General features: G+C 39.1%; 1 protein-coding gene across 6 annotated transcripts in view; it reads right to left on the bottom strand.

Annotated features, from left to right (window-relative positions):
- The window catches only part of tfap2e (transcription factor AP-2 epsilon), a 127205-nt gene that overhangs the window by 29381 nt on the left and 84015 nt on the right, over positions 1–13809 (bottom strand). For all 6 annotated transcript variants that reach the window (XM_073034420.1, XM_073034419.1, XM_073034417.1 and 3 more), the window contains one exon: positions 2363–2504. In XM_073034420.1, coding sequence (XP_072890521.1) covers positions 2363–2504 — 142 coding nt within the window. The remainder of the gene's footprint in view (positions 1–2362; positions 2505–13809) is intronic.

Here is a 13809-nt window from a genome sequence, read left to right on the forward strand (position 1 = left end):
TGCACATGACAGATCACTTGGAGACTGTCCATTCTAGTATTTTGGCCCACCACACCAGAATGTTGGAGATGAAGTCCTGATCTCTCACTCTATCTCACTTTATCTAGTCATTGTCCTTCCACATTCTCTACCTGCACTGCACTTTCTCTTTGCATGAAAGCCAAAGCTTATCACTTTATCTCAGTACATGTGGCAAAGAGAAACTAATTATCAGCATCATTGCTGCAGACTATGGACTCAAGCCGGAAGGAATGTCTGATAGGCACAGTTTCACTGGCAGCACAAGGAACTCGATGGCTGAGTAGCATGCTGCCATCGTGGTTGTAGACCAGAGTGAGCAAAGGGACCATGGGATGTCACAGTAGTCCAGCAATCTATCCTCCAGTAGAATGTTAGAACTCCTAAAGTATCGCTACAGGTTAAAGGATGAGGCTCCATAAAGTTACCTTCTTTCAGAAAGTCATGGCTTGACTGTTACCCTGACCAATATATTGATAAGTGATGTCTTTGTCACTCCCCTCACCACCCCCCCCCCCCAAAGTGGTCGACACTGAACTCACCTGGGCTGCCACAACCCAAGTCTAGAGGGGCTCCTTGACAGAGAGGCTTTTGAGGCCCAAAGCCTTTGCCCCTTCCCTGAGCAATAATGGACCTGAGGTCATTCTGCTTACGAGTACCTACAACAGGTAAACACTTAAAAGGGAGGCACAATGACAAAGGTGGTTGACCTTTGCAGAGATATGACATGACTGAATTTACCATTTTGATTTATTATGTGATAGCTTTCATTTTTGTGTTGGCCATTGATTATTGATTTGTGTTGGTATTGATACCACTACTCAATATCATATTGAGTCGTGGTATCTTTTATTTTTGAGGATGGGCAAGTAATGTGACTGTGTAGTAGAAAACTGACTGCTACAAATCTTGCCACCCTACCCTACAGAGATCCGACACGGCAGAAGTGACTGGGGTCTATTCTATCACATTTGGTCTAGCTTTATGGTTTTCATCATAAGCAAGTTGCCCGCATATACAAGTACAAGCCCATGAGCCAAGACATCAGCAGAAGGGCCCGGTCACCCATTATCTAAACTTGGATTTCAGTCTATATCCCTTACTTGAGGTTCAAATGCTGCCAGCAATGCAGACTGACAAAAAGCATGCCCACAGCGAGGTAGTCAGGATACTCTGCCAATGGCCACAGGCCCAGATGGTCAATGGAAGTTTCTTTCATCTCCAGTATATGGTTCCCACAAAACAATTATGTGTGTAGTCAGTGGTGGGGCTTAAGGAAAGCTGGATAGGTTGGAATGGGTCAGTCCCATTCAAGGCATGCTGTGGCAGACTTCATCAGAGCTGGGGCCTGTGGATAGCAGACTGGAATTGCACATAAATGGACTCCACTTCCCATTATCTATAGTTCTTTGAGCATTAATACATTAAAAGCAAAGGAAACTTGGATGAAAAGAGAAAATCTAACAAAAGTAAGGTAACTTAAAATTTCTGCATCTTAATCAAAATATTATTTGGTGGCAATAGTATTTAAAATCAAGAAGAAACTTTTCTAATCTTTTGTTAATTTCATTAATTCAAGTGGCTATGGGAGAGAGTGGCAACTTTTATTAAATCGCATATTTTAGCTCTGAGTTATATTAGAGTTTATATTACTGCTCTTAAGCCATTCAAAAGGAGTTTTACACATTTGATTTTTGGCACTTTACAAACTAATATATTCTATATTTGGTCTACTGAAACCGCATTTCCAGATTGCAAGGTAACCTTTACCAGCCAGAACTGTGCTCGCCTTACATGCCTCTTTTAAGTATGTACCAGAACCAGAGATCTGAAAACAGCTCTTCAATGCTTTGAGCAATAAACTGCAGATTTCACTAGATTATTTTGAATGAATGTAAAAGCCATAAGTTACCGCATTAAGATCCTATCAAGATCTTTGACTCTGACCACAGAGTTTTGGATACAATTCCGAGTAAATCTGAAATCTAATGTTGCACATCCCGAAAATAATATTTAACAAGAATTAACAGTGCAAGAAGATCTTGCTTTTCCATAAATTTGCTTTGGGAAAAGTCAGTTTTAGATGTCCAGAAGACATCAATAAGTTGGAAAAATAGATTGTAGAAGATGAGCTATTATTTTGTTGAGTAGCAAGGCCAGTGTGAAGAGCTGAAAGACTTACACCTGCACCCATTCCTTTAATTCAACTATTCATGTTGAATTTTTACAATTACACATGGTATTCATGTCAAAATGGTTCCTTGTCAACAGCCAAAGTCGAGTTTCAGGAAACTACCCATCCTGCTTGAATGAAGAAATATGAATGTTGATGTCTGGTACTCACTTGGTAGCAAGAAGCATATTTTTTCGGGCATGAAGCTCAGCTGGGTCTGAATGCTGTCGGGTCAAGAACTCAGCTGCTGCCTTTGCTGGGAACTCAGTCTCACAAACGTACCCGAAGTCCCTAGCCAAGTGCACAGCCTCACCTGCAGAAAACAAAACCGAACTGGAGTGAGTGAAGTTGCTTAGTATCGGAGGAGAGTAACCAAATGTAGCAGGTATTAAATCAAAGAAATACAACAAGTTATTGCCCTACCTCATGATTCATGCAGAGTGGTAGGATATTAATTTTGTTCCAAATCACTCACCCTGTCCAGTACAAAGTCAATACTTAGTGCCAGTATTTCCAGGCACAAATTCTGCAGCATTTTCGTACCAAGTGTCTAGATCTTCACTCAATACTCCAACTCTTTCAGGTCCACATTTTTCCACTTACCAGTTTCTCTGTCTCCTCCTACACTAACATTTTAAGTTCAAAGACTTGATGCTTGTTGTCATTTTTCATTGCTTTTCCCAAAAATCTACTTTCCTCATCTCTATCTGTTCATCTGAACTCACAGTTTCCACACATTCAGTGGTATTTTCCACTCTAGATCTCTTCCCACTGAGACACTTCTCCCATTTTAAGAACCTCCTCAAAATCATGAATTCTGTCTTCAGTAATCTTCCCAAATGCTTTCCTAATTCCTCCATCCCCTTTTCCCCATTGAAATATTTTGATATATATATATAATATGAAGTTAGAATTGCTCTTCTTATAAACAAGATGATTCACTCTATCCTTAACTGTAGTGCCAGCCTGTAGGATTTTCAAAGCACATTATAGGAAATCCCAGCCTTGAATTTACCCTTGCAAGTACATTTGGTGGCAACTCTTGTGTTGTCACAAATATTTGCCCTAAAATGTCGGATTGTAACAATACCACAGAGTTACAGAAAACCAAAAAAAAAGATTGTTTATGTTAAGAAAGAGACAAAAATATTTCTAATTAGCATTGAACCTGTATATAAGTTCAGATTTGTCTTACATAACCTGAAAGGCACCTTGCTGTGAGGTTTTCCTTTCGCCAGTGGAACTGAAACACATTTCCAAATTCTGGAATTTTAACACGCCTTTTTCGGTATCTGAATGTCCCAAAGCTAGGGAAACTAGGAATTTTACACTCAAAGAAGCTGGGCCCCATTTAATGAGGATTAATTTGCTTCTGTTAGACCTTGAGGAAGAAAAGTTATTGAATACCAATTGCTTTTCATACAGCAAGAGCAATTTATTCTCAATAAAATACGCAAAATGAAAAGCTATTCACAAAAGTCTGTCTTGCCTAAATGGATCATGGCCACAACATTTAAAAAATAATTGTACATTTAGCAATAATTGAGGGAATTAAATTCAGAATCTGAAATAGGTATATTATCACTAACATATGTCACGATTTTTGTTTTGTGGCAGAGCTACAGTGCAAGACATTGAAAAAATTACTATAATTACAATAAGAAATAAAATTAATCAGTAGTGCAAAGGAGGAATAGTGAGGTCATTTTCAAAGACCTTTCAGAAATCTGATTGCAGAGGAGGAAAAGTTGTTACTAAAATGTTTAGTGAGGGTCCTCAGGCTCCTGTACATCTTCCCTGAGGGGAGGGCATGTCCTGGAAGGTAAGGGCATGGATGCCCTTAATAATGGATGCTACCTTCTTGACAATAGACAATAGGTGCAGAAGTAGACCATTCGGCCCTTCGAGCCTGCACCGCCATTCTGAGATCATGGCTGATCATCTACTATCAATACCCGGTTCCTGCCTTGTCCCCATATCCCTTGATTCCCCTATCCATAAGATACCTATCTAGCTCCTTCTTGAAAGCATCCAGAGAATTGGCCTCCATTGCCTTCCTAGGCAGTGCATTCCAGACCCCCACAGCTCTCTGGGAGAAGAGGTTTTTCCTTAACTCTGTCCTAAATGACCTACCCCTTATTCTCAAACCATGCCCTCTGGTACTGGACTCTCCCAGCATCTGGAACATATTTCTTGCCTCTATCTTGTCCAATCCCTTAATAATCTTATATGTTGCAATCAGATCCCCTCTCAATCTCCTTAATTCCAACGTGTACAAGCCCAGTCTCTCCAACTTCTCTGCGTAAGACAGTCCGGACATCCCAGGAATTAACCTTGTGAATCTACGCTGCACTTCATCTATAGCCAGGATGTCCTTCCTTAACCCTGGAGACCAAAACTGTACACAATACTCCAGGTGTGGTCTCACCAGGGCCCTGTACAAATGCAAAAGGATTTCCTTGCTCTTGTACTCAATTCCCTTTGTAATAAAGGCCAACATTACATTAGCCTTCTTCACTGCCTGCTGCACTTGCTCATTCACCTTCAGTGACTGATGAACAAGGTCTCCGAGATCTCTTTGTACTTCTCCCTTACCTAACTCTACACCGTTCAGATAATAATCTGCCTTCCTGTTCTTACTCCCAAAGTGGATAACCTCACACTTATTCACATTAAACGTCATCTGCCAAGTATCTGCCCACTCACTCAGCCTATCCAAGTCACCCTGAATTCTCCTAACATCCTCATCACATGTCACACTGCCACCCAGCTTAGTATCATCAGCAAATTTGCTGATGTTATTCTCAATGCCTTCATCTAAATCGTTGATGTAAATCATAAACAGCTGTGGTCCCAATACCGAGCCCTGTGGCACCCCAGTAGTCACCACCTGCCATTCCAAGAAACACCCATTCACCGTTACCCTTTGCTTTCTATCTGCCAACCAGTTTTCTATCCATGTCAATATCTTCCCCCCAATGGCATGAGCTCTGATTTTACCCACCAATCTCCTATGTGGGACCTTATCAAATGCCTTCTGAAAATCGAGGTACACTACATCCACTGGATCTCCCTTGTCTAACTTCCTGGTTACATCCTCGAAAAACTCCAATAGATTAGTCAAGCATGATTTGCCCTTGGTAAATCCATGCTGGCTCAGCCCAATCCTATCACTGCTATCTAGATATGCCACTATTTCATCTTTAATAATGGACTCTAGCATCTTCCCCACTACTGATGTTAGGCTGACAGGATGATAGTTCTCTGCACCTTTTGAAGATGCCCTTGATGATGGGGGGGTCTGTGCCCATGATGGAGCTGGCTGAGCTTATAACCCTCTGAAGCCTCTTTCGATTCTGTGCGTTGGGATCTCCATACCAACCAGTCAGAATGCTCTCCGTCGTTACTTGTACTACCATTATCATTAAACTTAAACTATCAATAAAAGTTTCCCATGCAGAATCTATTACATGTTTTCCTATTGCATGGTATAAAGGAACTTGGGTCCAGGAAGTGATAATAAGCCCTCTGGAGTTTTATCCCATTTGTGCTATATATCATTTCAATCACTTGGTTAGATGTGGAATAACCTCAATTTGGGAGAAGTGCATTAGTGACAATGAAATCAAAGCTAAGGAAACTGAGAAATTTACACTCAAGCAAGGAAGCCTTGAGTGTGCTTTTAGCAAATCTTCAGGATTCCATGAGTTAACATGTCTGGAACACAAATAAACCACTTGACATCTTCACACATTACAGAAAAAGGAGAGGACAAACAATTCTTTTTCATTAACTAAATTCACTCAAAGCATTGTGAACACGAAGAAATGGCATGCATGAACTCAAGACATGCTGGATTTTTTTTTGCCATAACAGTTTGAGGGAGTAAGGTATAAAATTATATTTTCAGAACTTTGGGATGGCAAGCGATCTTTACATTTTCTAAAATATGCGTTTTTGATGTAAGGGTTAATTCACTCCCTTAGTCCTTTCCACAATTGGCTTTTCCTTCTCTCTCTCTTGCTCATGACAAGTTTCAGCTTATATCCTTGTGGGACTATCTACCCCAGGTTTTTGCTAATGAAGCAATATGCACTTGCTACTGAATTGAAAGTGAACTCCAATTACAATGACAAAATGTAGCTTAAAAAAAGAAGAAAAATACATAGATGCTAGAAATCTGAAATAAAAATAGAAAATTCTGGAAAGCAGGTCAGGCAGCATCTGCAAAAAGAGAAACAGTTAAAGTTTCATGTCCAGGATTTTTCATCAGAATCAAAAGTTGCTTATTAGCTGAAACTAATACTGTTAATAGTTCAATAGCCAACAGAAGCCTAGCCTATTGATTTATAAACATAAGTTCAAATCCCACCTTACCAGCTGGCAAACTTAAATGTAATGAAATCGTCTTAGAGTGGCAGGGTGGAGTTACATCTCTACCAAAGGAGGTGTAAAGAGCTCCTTCCCTCCGCTAGCCTGCAGGTCACCCTTGGGCAAGGTGTAGCACCTGCTTAGCCGTGCCCCCTCCCCCGATCAAACTCAAGTGAAGACAAGGGAGCAGGTGTTGGGTGGTCATATGAGCAGCTAGCGCATATCACAAGTCCTGGTTATTGGTCCTCTGATCCCAGGCAGACAATCTCCGAACAGTAGTGATAATGGGTGGAGTCACCCATCTTGTAAAGACAGTGCCCAGAAGAAGGCAATGGCAAACGACTTCTGTCGAAAAATTTGCCAAGAACAATCATGGTCATAAAAAGACCATGATTACCTCCATCATAACGAACAAACAAAATAAATTTAGTACAAAAAGCTGGGATCAACAATATCAAGCATGGAACTGCCAGACTTGTAAAATTCTATCAGATTTCCTCATTCAGGGACAGCAATCTCCTGGTATGCAATATCAGGTATGGCCTAAATATTGTATCATTCCTGAACTAAGACTGACTGTGAACTGCACTCTAAAATTACCTGCAAGCCATCTAGTTCAACATGAATTAGGGATCAACAGTAAAGGTGATAACCATAGCATAAATATAGAAATTTGTGCATTCCTGTTAAGCTCTGCCTAAGTTAGCAACATACTGTTCTGCCAAAGCTATCAGTTAACAAAATAAACCACTTTTAAGGTCATTGTGTTATAAATTCCTTAAAATCACCCTCCATTCTGGATCACAGTGTTTGCCATTAACAATTATAATGTCCAGTAACAGTCCCTTTGCAACAGTTTTCAATTGAGCTCTAGAAAATCAATTTTGGAAAATAGTCAATGAAAAATACATTGTATAAGGCATCTAGAGATTATTACATAAATATATCCCATCTTAGTTGATTTAATTTCCCAATTTTACTGATGTCTGTAATAAATGATCAATAATAAATATTCAGCAAGTGAAATTTGCTGTCCAGGATAAGGATAAACTGAACTGACCAGAAGACAACACTGTTTTTAAGATACTCACACAAAATGAACTAAATTTTAAAAATCTTTTGAATAAAACTGGCAAAAGATGGATCAGCTGAAGCTATTAATTTGAATACAGTCTGATATAAGGTGCATCAAAACAAACAGTGTGCAGAATATCACAGTTAGAGATATCTGAATTCAAAGAATCAGAATCAAGTTTTTTTACCATTGACGGATGTCATGAGATTCGTTGCGTTTTTGTAGCACTAATGTGCAGTACATAACAGTTGCTGAAAATTATAGTAAGAACATGTAAGAAGCAAGTAAGTAATGCAAAAAGAGAGAAAAATAGTAAGGTAGTGTTCACAGACTGTTCAGAAATATGATGGCAGAGGGGAAGAAGCTGTTCCTAAAACGTTGAGAGTCCACCTTCAAGCTCCTGTACCTCCTCCCGGATGGTAGTACTTATAATCATCCTCCTTAAATGAGAATGATTGTAAATCAGGTGAAGTTATTTTCCCAAAAATGAGGAAGTAATTTCAATCAAAGATGCTGGAAAAATTCAGTATTTAAAATAATTTCAATTCAAGATTTGTTAGACCTGAGAACAATTTCAAAGAAAAACAAAGCAAGAGAAATAAGCGATTGTATGAATGAACAAGAGGGACACCTAGTAGAAGGATACAATGAGAGAAATGATAATGGAGAGAAAGTTAAGACCATAAGACATAGGAGCAGGAGTGGGCCATTGAGCCCATTAAGTCTGCTCCGTCATTCCATCATGGTTAATTTATTGTACTTCTCAACTCCATTCTCCCGCATAACCTTTGACACTCTTACTAATCAAGAACCTATCAAATTCTATTTTAAATATACCCATTCACTTGACCTTCACTGCTGCCTATGACAATGAATTCCACAGATTCACCACCCTCTGGCTAAGTAAATTCCTCCTCATCTCTATTCTAAAGGTAAGTCATTCTATTCTGAGATTGTGCCCTCTTGTCTGAGACTCCACTGATATTGGAAAGATCCTCTCAAAGGACAATGGCAGATAAATTTTGTCAATAAAAACTGAGAAAACAAGAAGAAAATCTATACTTTATACTTTTATGATACTCTTAAGCAGCAAATAATTCCTATTCTTTGGAATCACTTGACTTACAGTGCAGAGAGGCTTGTAGACTGATTTTCTTAAATATCTGCCATTGAGAAAAACAGATCACATGCAGAACAATTGTTTCTTATTTGTCCATTAATTGAATATACGCAACAAGTACTTTCTAAATGGTCTCCTATGACATTATCATTAATTGGTCAAATTAATGCTATTAAAATGATAGTATTACCAATGTTCTTATATGTATTCCAAGCAATCCCTTCTTTTGTTCCTAAACTCTGTTTTGATAGAATAGACTCTAAAATTCTATCTTACATTTGGAATAATAAAAATCCTAGATCGCGTAAACCTTTATTGCAGAAATTAAAAAAGTATGGTGGTAAATTGTTTATTATTTGCCAAATGTAATCTATTTCCTTTTAGGAACAGAACTTTATTTCCTTAAACAAATTCTAACTTATCAGCAGGATAATTAGATTTAACTACAATAATGATATGATTTCTCCGACCAGAACTTTAGCTGCAACTTTACTTCTCATCACTGAAGCCTTAAAACTGCATGTTATTCAAGTTCAATATTTCTCCAGTGCATGCAAAATATCTTGAGGAATAAAATAAACTTACTTCAAATGCTGCTCTAGAATCCAAAATAACCCTGCACTTGAAAGAGAGGGAAAACGAACTCAGTTTTCCAATATAAACCATCAAATTTTGAGCCATGATTCCATGCTCCAGTACTTTGTCAGATGTGCATCAAATGCCATATTATTAACCACTCAAAATGTCCTAGGGAAACTAGGTTTAGACTCTATAAATATGTCAGATCAGAATTTGGGCAGGTTGCAGGACACCAGATGCACAATTCAGGTGCAATCAGATGATATACTGGACTTGTTCAACCACTGTCAGCCACTAACTAGTTATCCTGGTGGCAACTTGGGGGAAAAAAATCTAAGCTTGTACTTCCCAGACCACAAAAATTTCTAGTCTAGTCTGCTGCTGGGATGTTAGAATTTGCCTCCTTTTTCAAATGTAATAGTGTTCAGAGAAAATGCACAAGCAATTTTGGGACCTAATTTAAACTCAAATCAAGTCTCTCCTTCATGGAACTTGAACAAAGTTCACAAATACTCATCAGCAAATAATTTACAGATAACATTCAGAATCAATGAAGCAACAGCCAAAATCTGATTCCAAACTAGGGCCTTGAAAACATACCAAGGTTCAGGAAAAATACAATTCAGAGTAGTGAAGGTGGAGCTTAGGAGGGTTAATGGCACCTAATGGCGACTCCTTTGCTTGCATCTTCAGAAACAGCTTTATTTCCATCTTTAATATCTCTATTTTTCCCTTTCAGGGTTCTTTTGAAGACCCTGACCTGGAGTTACATGTTGACTACAGTTCTTTGCGGGAATGGAACCCATCCTTGGGATTTCACAACTGGCCATTGTTCGGCACACCAAGGGCTCAGCCTAAGAGCTCCACTCACCTTCGGAGGACCGAGTTTTCATGGCTCTGGAGACAGGGGGATCGGAGGTCAGTGTCCAAGCAGAACAGCGGTGTGTCATGGGAGATGGAAGATCTAAGGCTGTGTGCCCAGAGACCTGAGATCTTTGGGCACAGAGGTTGGAAAAAGCGATGCAACGGACTTTTAACATCATGACCAGCAAGTTGTTTGTTATGTCTCCCTCTCGCCGTGAAACGGAGAATGCTCTTTCTCCCTTATTAAGGAGAGGGAGAGCCTGTGATATGTTGAATACTGGGTGAACAAATAGTCTTTGGGGTAACTGCAAGTCTATGTCTTTGCTGTTGCCTTGCGCATGCTTGAGAGCTCAGAGGTGGGTGCCGATGCCTTTTTTTGCCAGTGGGGGCAGGGGGTATTGTTGCTTGCCGCCGTTTACCCGCGGGAGGGAGGGGAGCTGGGAGGGGTGCTTTGGGGTTCTAACATTTAATTGTCATTCATTCTTTGGGGGCACTCCTCTATTTTCGTTGATGGTTGCGAAGAAAAAGCATTTCAGGACGTATATCGTATACCTTTCCCTGACATTAAATGTACTTTTCAAACCTTTGAAACCTTTGAATCCAAACTAATCTCATAATATCATACCGAGGGTATCAGTACGTTTGATTTTAGAAGGCGTGTCTTATTCAATGGTTCAATTTAATATCAGGGAATGTATTCAGTATACAGCCTGAAATTCTTACTCTTCACAGACATCCTCAAAACAGAAAACCCCTCCAAAGAATGAATGACAGAAACATTAGAGCTACAAGGTCCCCCTCCCCCTCCCACACACAAGCAGCAGTAGAAGCATTGACCCTCCTTCTTTCACCATGCAAGCAAAGGCAAACCCCCCAAAGAAACCTTGATCTGGAGCCCATCAAAAACTACAGCCCACCCCAATAGTTCAGTATCTCAGACAGGCTCCCTCTGAACCAGCGAGGGAGAGAGATATTGTTCCTGCAATAATGAGAGTGGGAGACCAGCAGCTCGCTGCTTCCATGTTACAATCTTCCGTGTCACTTCTCCATGTCTTATTTTAAAAGGAATGTCATATCTTTCTGAACAAGGACAGAATTCATTGGACAAGGTAACAAGAAATTGTCACACTCACATCATTCTACTTTATTCAGAGGATAATTAAGAATAATAGTGGAGAGAGTTTGACTGTATCCTTTATCTTTTATTGTACATATTTATAGCCTTTTCAGTAACATACCCCTTTATGCTTATCCAACGTTTGTTTTTAAAATGCCACCACTAAATATCTTCAGAATAATTTAAACCTGATGTATCAACCACGAAAGTACCTGATTCAGGTTGCCCGTCCCATTAAATTACCTTTCTGGGCTCTCCCAATATTAAATCCATGGTGGAAAGGACACATTTTAAACCTTTTCCCACCAGCAGACAAGTTAAAATAATACCTACTAAAACATAATGAATTCCTCCACAAATGTGGGAAGAGCCACAAGATCAAAAGGCTTCTCTTCAACAACAATTAATTCTATTTAGCCAATAAAGCGTAATTCAACCCAAAGCCAGGAATGGTTATTTCAAACTAGTTTGATGGCATAAAGTGAATCGATGCCAAAACATTGGGTACATTTGTCATAAAACATTGTTGTTTTATAAAGAATGCAGAGCCAGTTAGCACAAATAATACAAATTAGGATTTTACTGGTGAACATCACTATAAAAATGTCAATCCTGAATAGGCAAATGCTAGGATAACAGTACCTGTCATTTCTCACTGATATGATGAATTCTGTAACTAGAATAAAGGAGGGTTTGAAACCAGGCAGAAGGTCCATTGGCAATTAAACATGCTGTTAATTTTGTTATATATCAATAAGTTTACCACACCTGCAAGGTAGTAAGGGTATGAGTTTCTGTTGTAGGCAATCTCTGCATAAAACTTTACAGGGAAGAACGACGTTGAAGCGACAATAATAAATCACCACCACCCCCCCCCCCCCAACCTCATTCAAATAGATCAGATGGAAAAAAAGGAATCAGAATGAGAATCAGGTTTATTATCACAGGCATGTGACATGAAATTTGTTGACTTAACCACAGCAATTCAATGCAATACATAATCTAGCAGAGAGAAAAATAATAATAATAATAAAAAACAAGTAAATCAATTACGTATATCAAATAGATGTTGAAAATGTGCAAAAACAGAAATACTGTATATTTTTTAAAGAGTGAGGTAGTGTCTAAATATCCAATGTCCATATAGGAATCAGATGGCAGAGGGGAAGAAGCTGTTCCTGAATCGCTGAGTGTGTGCCTTCAGTCTTCAGTACCTCCTACCCAATGGTAACAGTGAGAAAAGGGCATGCGTTGGGTGCTGGGGGTCCTTAATAATGGACACTGCCTTTCTGAGACATTGCTCCCTAAAGGAATGAATTTCATCCATTCCTCTTTCCATGACCAGCCTATTGCACAGCCTGTGCCTGAACACTAGTAAATCCTTGCTGCTATGCAATGGATGAATTAATTTCAGACACATTAAAACATTCATTTGCACATTAACAGAATAAAATCCGCCACTCCAATGATGAATGTATCAGGTAGCTGACCACATTCAAGCTTTATCTTTGTTCCTACATCCAGGTAAACACATTTGAATTGTTTCCTGCTTACTACTGAACATTAAGAAGAGATGAGTACCAATGGAAATTGAAAGGAACTGTTTAGTTTTCTCTGGGGAAAATTGGTGTAGCTGCACAACAACGAATGAAAAACTGCATTTCATTTCACATGAATGATAATGCACATGAGGAACTTTAATTTCATGGCAGACCCATGAGAAGCATGGCTGGAACGAATAGAAAGGACACAGATCCATTAGTGGGGCGGAGGAGGAGTCAAAGTCTGGATTTAAAATAATTGACTGAAAGATTAGTGGGAAATTAAGGAAATCTTTTTCACCTAAAAGGACAGTGGAGGTTCAGAACTTGCTGCCCAACAGCGATGTTCCAAACTATGAAATAAAAACCACTTTCAAACTGGCTTCCAAGCAAAATTGAGTTCCCACCAAACTGTGTTTCAAAGCATTTAAAATAACTTGCAGCATCTCAACCTCCAAGGCTACAGATAAAGAAATAGGACGTGGATTGGCACAAACAGCTCCTTGTTGCTCAATACAGACAAGTGCAGTTCTATGTTTCTATCTTATGATACAAACTAAGCCCACAATAAAGATCTGGATATTTGTCGGAAATAAACATACTTCTCCCCCTGGGCTAATGTAACTCATTTTAATTGGAAAAGCAATATAAAAATTAGACTGATCTTATTTGTGATGTTAATAGTTATTTAAAGATTTCCATTCATCATCATTCTCCTTCACTTGCCATGTATTCAGAATCTATAAATCCATACGATTTAATGATGGATATTTGGAAAAGTCATGTCATTTCAAATGTAGGTTTGACATTGATTTCAGCTCCTAACATCCAGCAGAGAGGAAGGTAAACTCGGGTAAACATGGGGTGTACTCTATCTTGTAACAGGTAGTAAGTATACCATAGGTAAGTAAGCGTGCAGTCACTTATGAAGTACTTGATCACACTCCACTC

Source organism: Hemitrygon akajei, chromosome 32 (genome assembly GCF_048418815.1).
Source record: "Hemitrygon akajei chromosome 32, sHemAka1.3, whole genome shotgun sequence".
Classification (NCBI taxonomy): Eukaryota; Metazoa; Chordata; class Chondrichthyes; order Myliobatiformes; family Dasyatidae; genus Hemitrygon; species Hemitrygon akajei.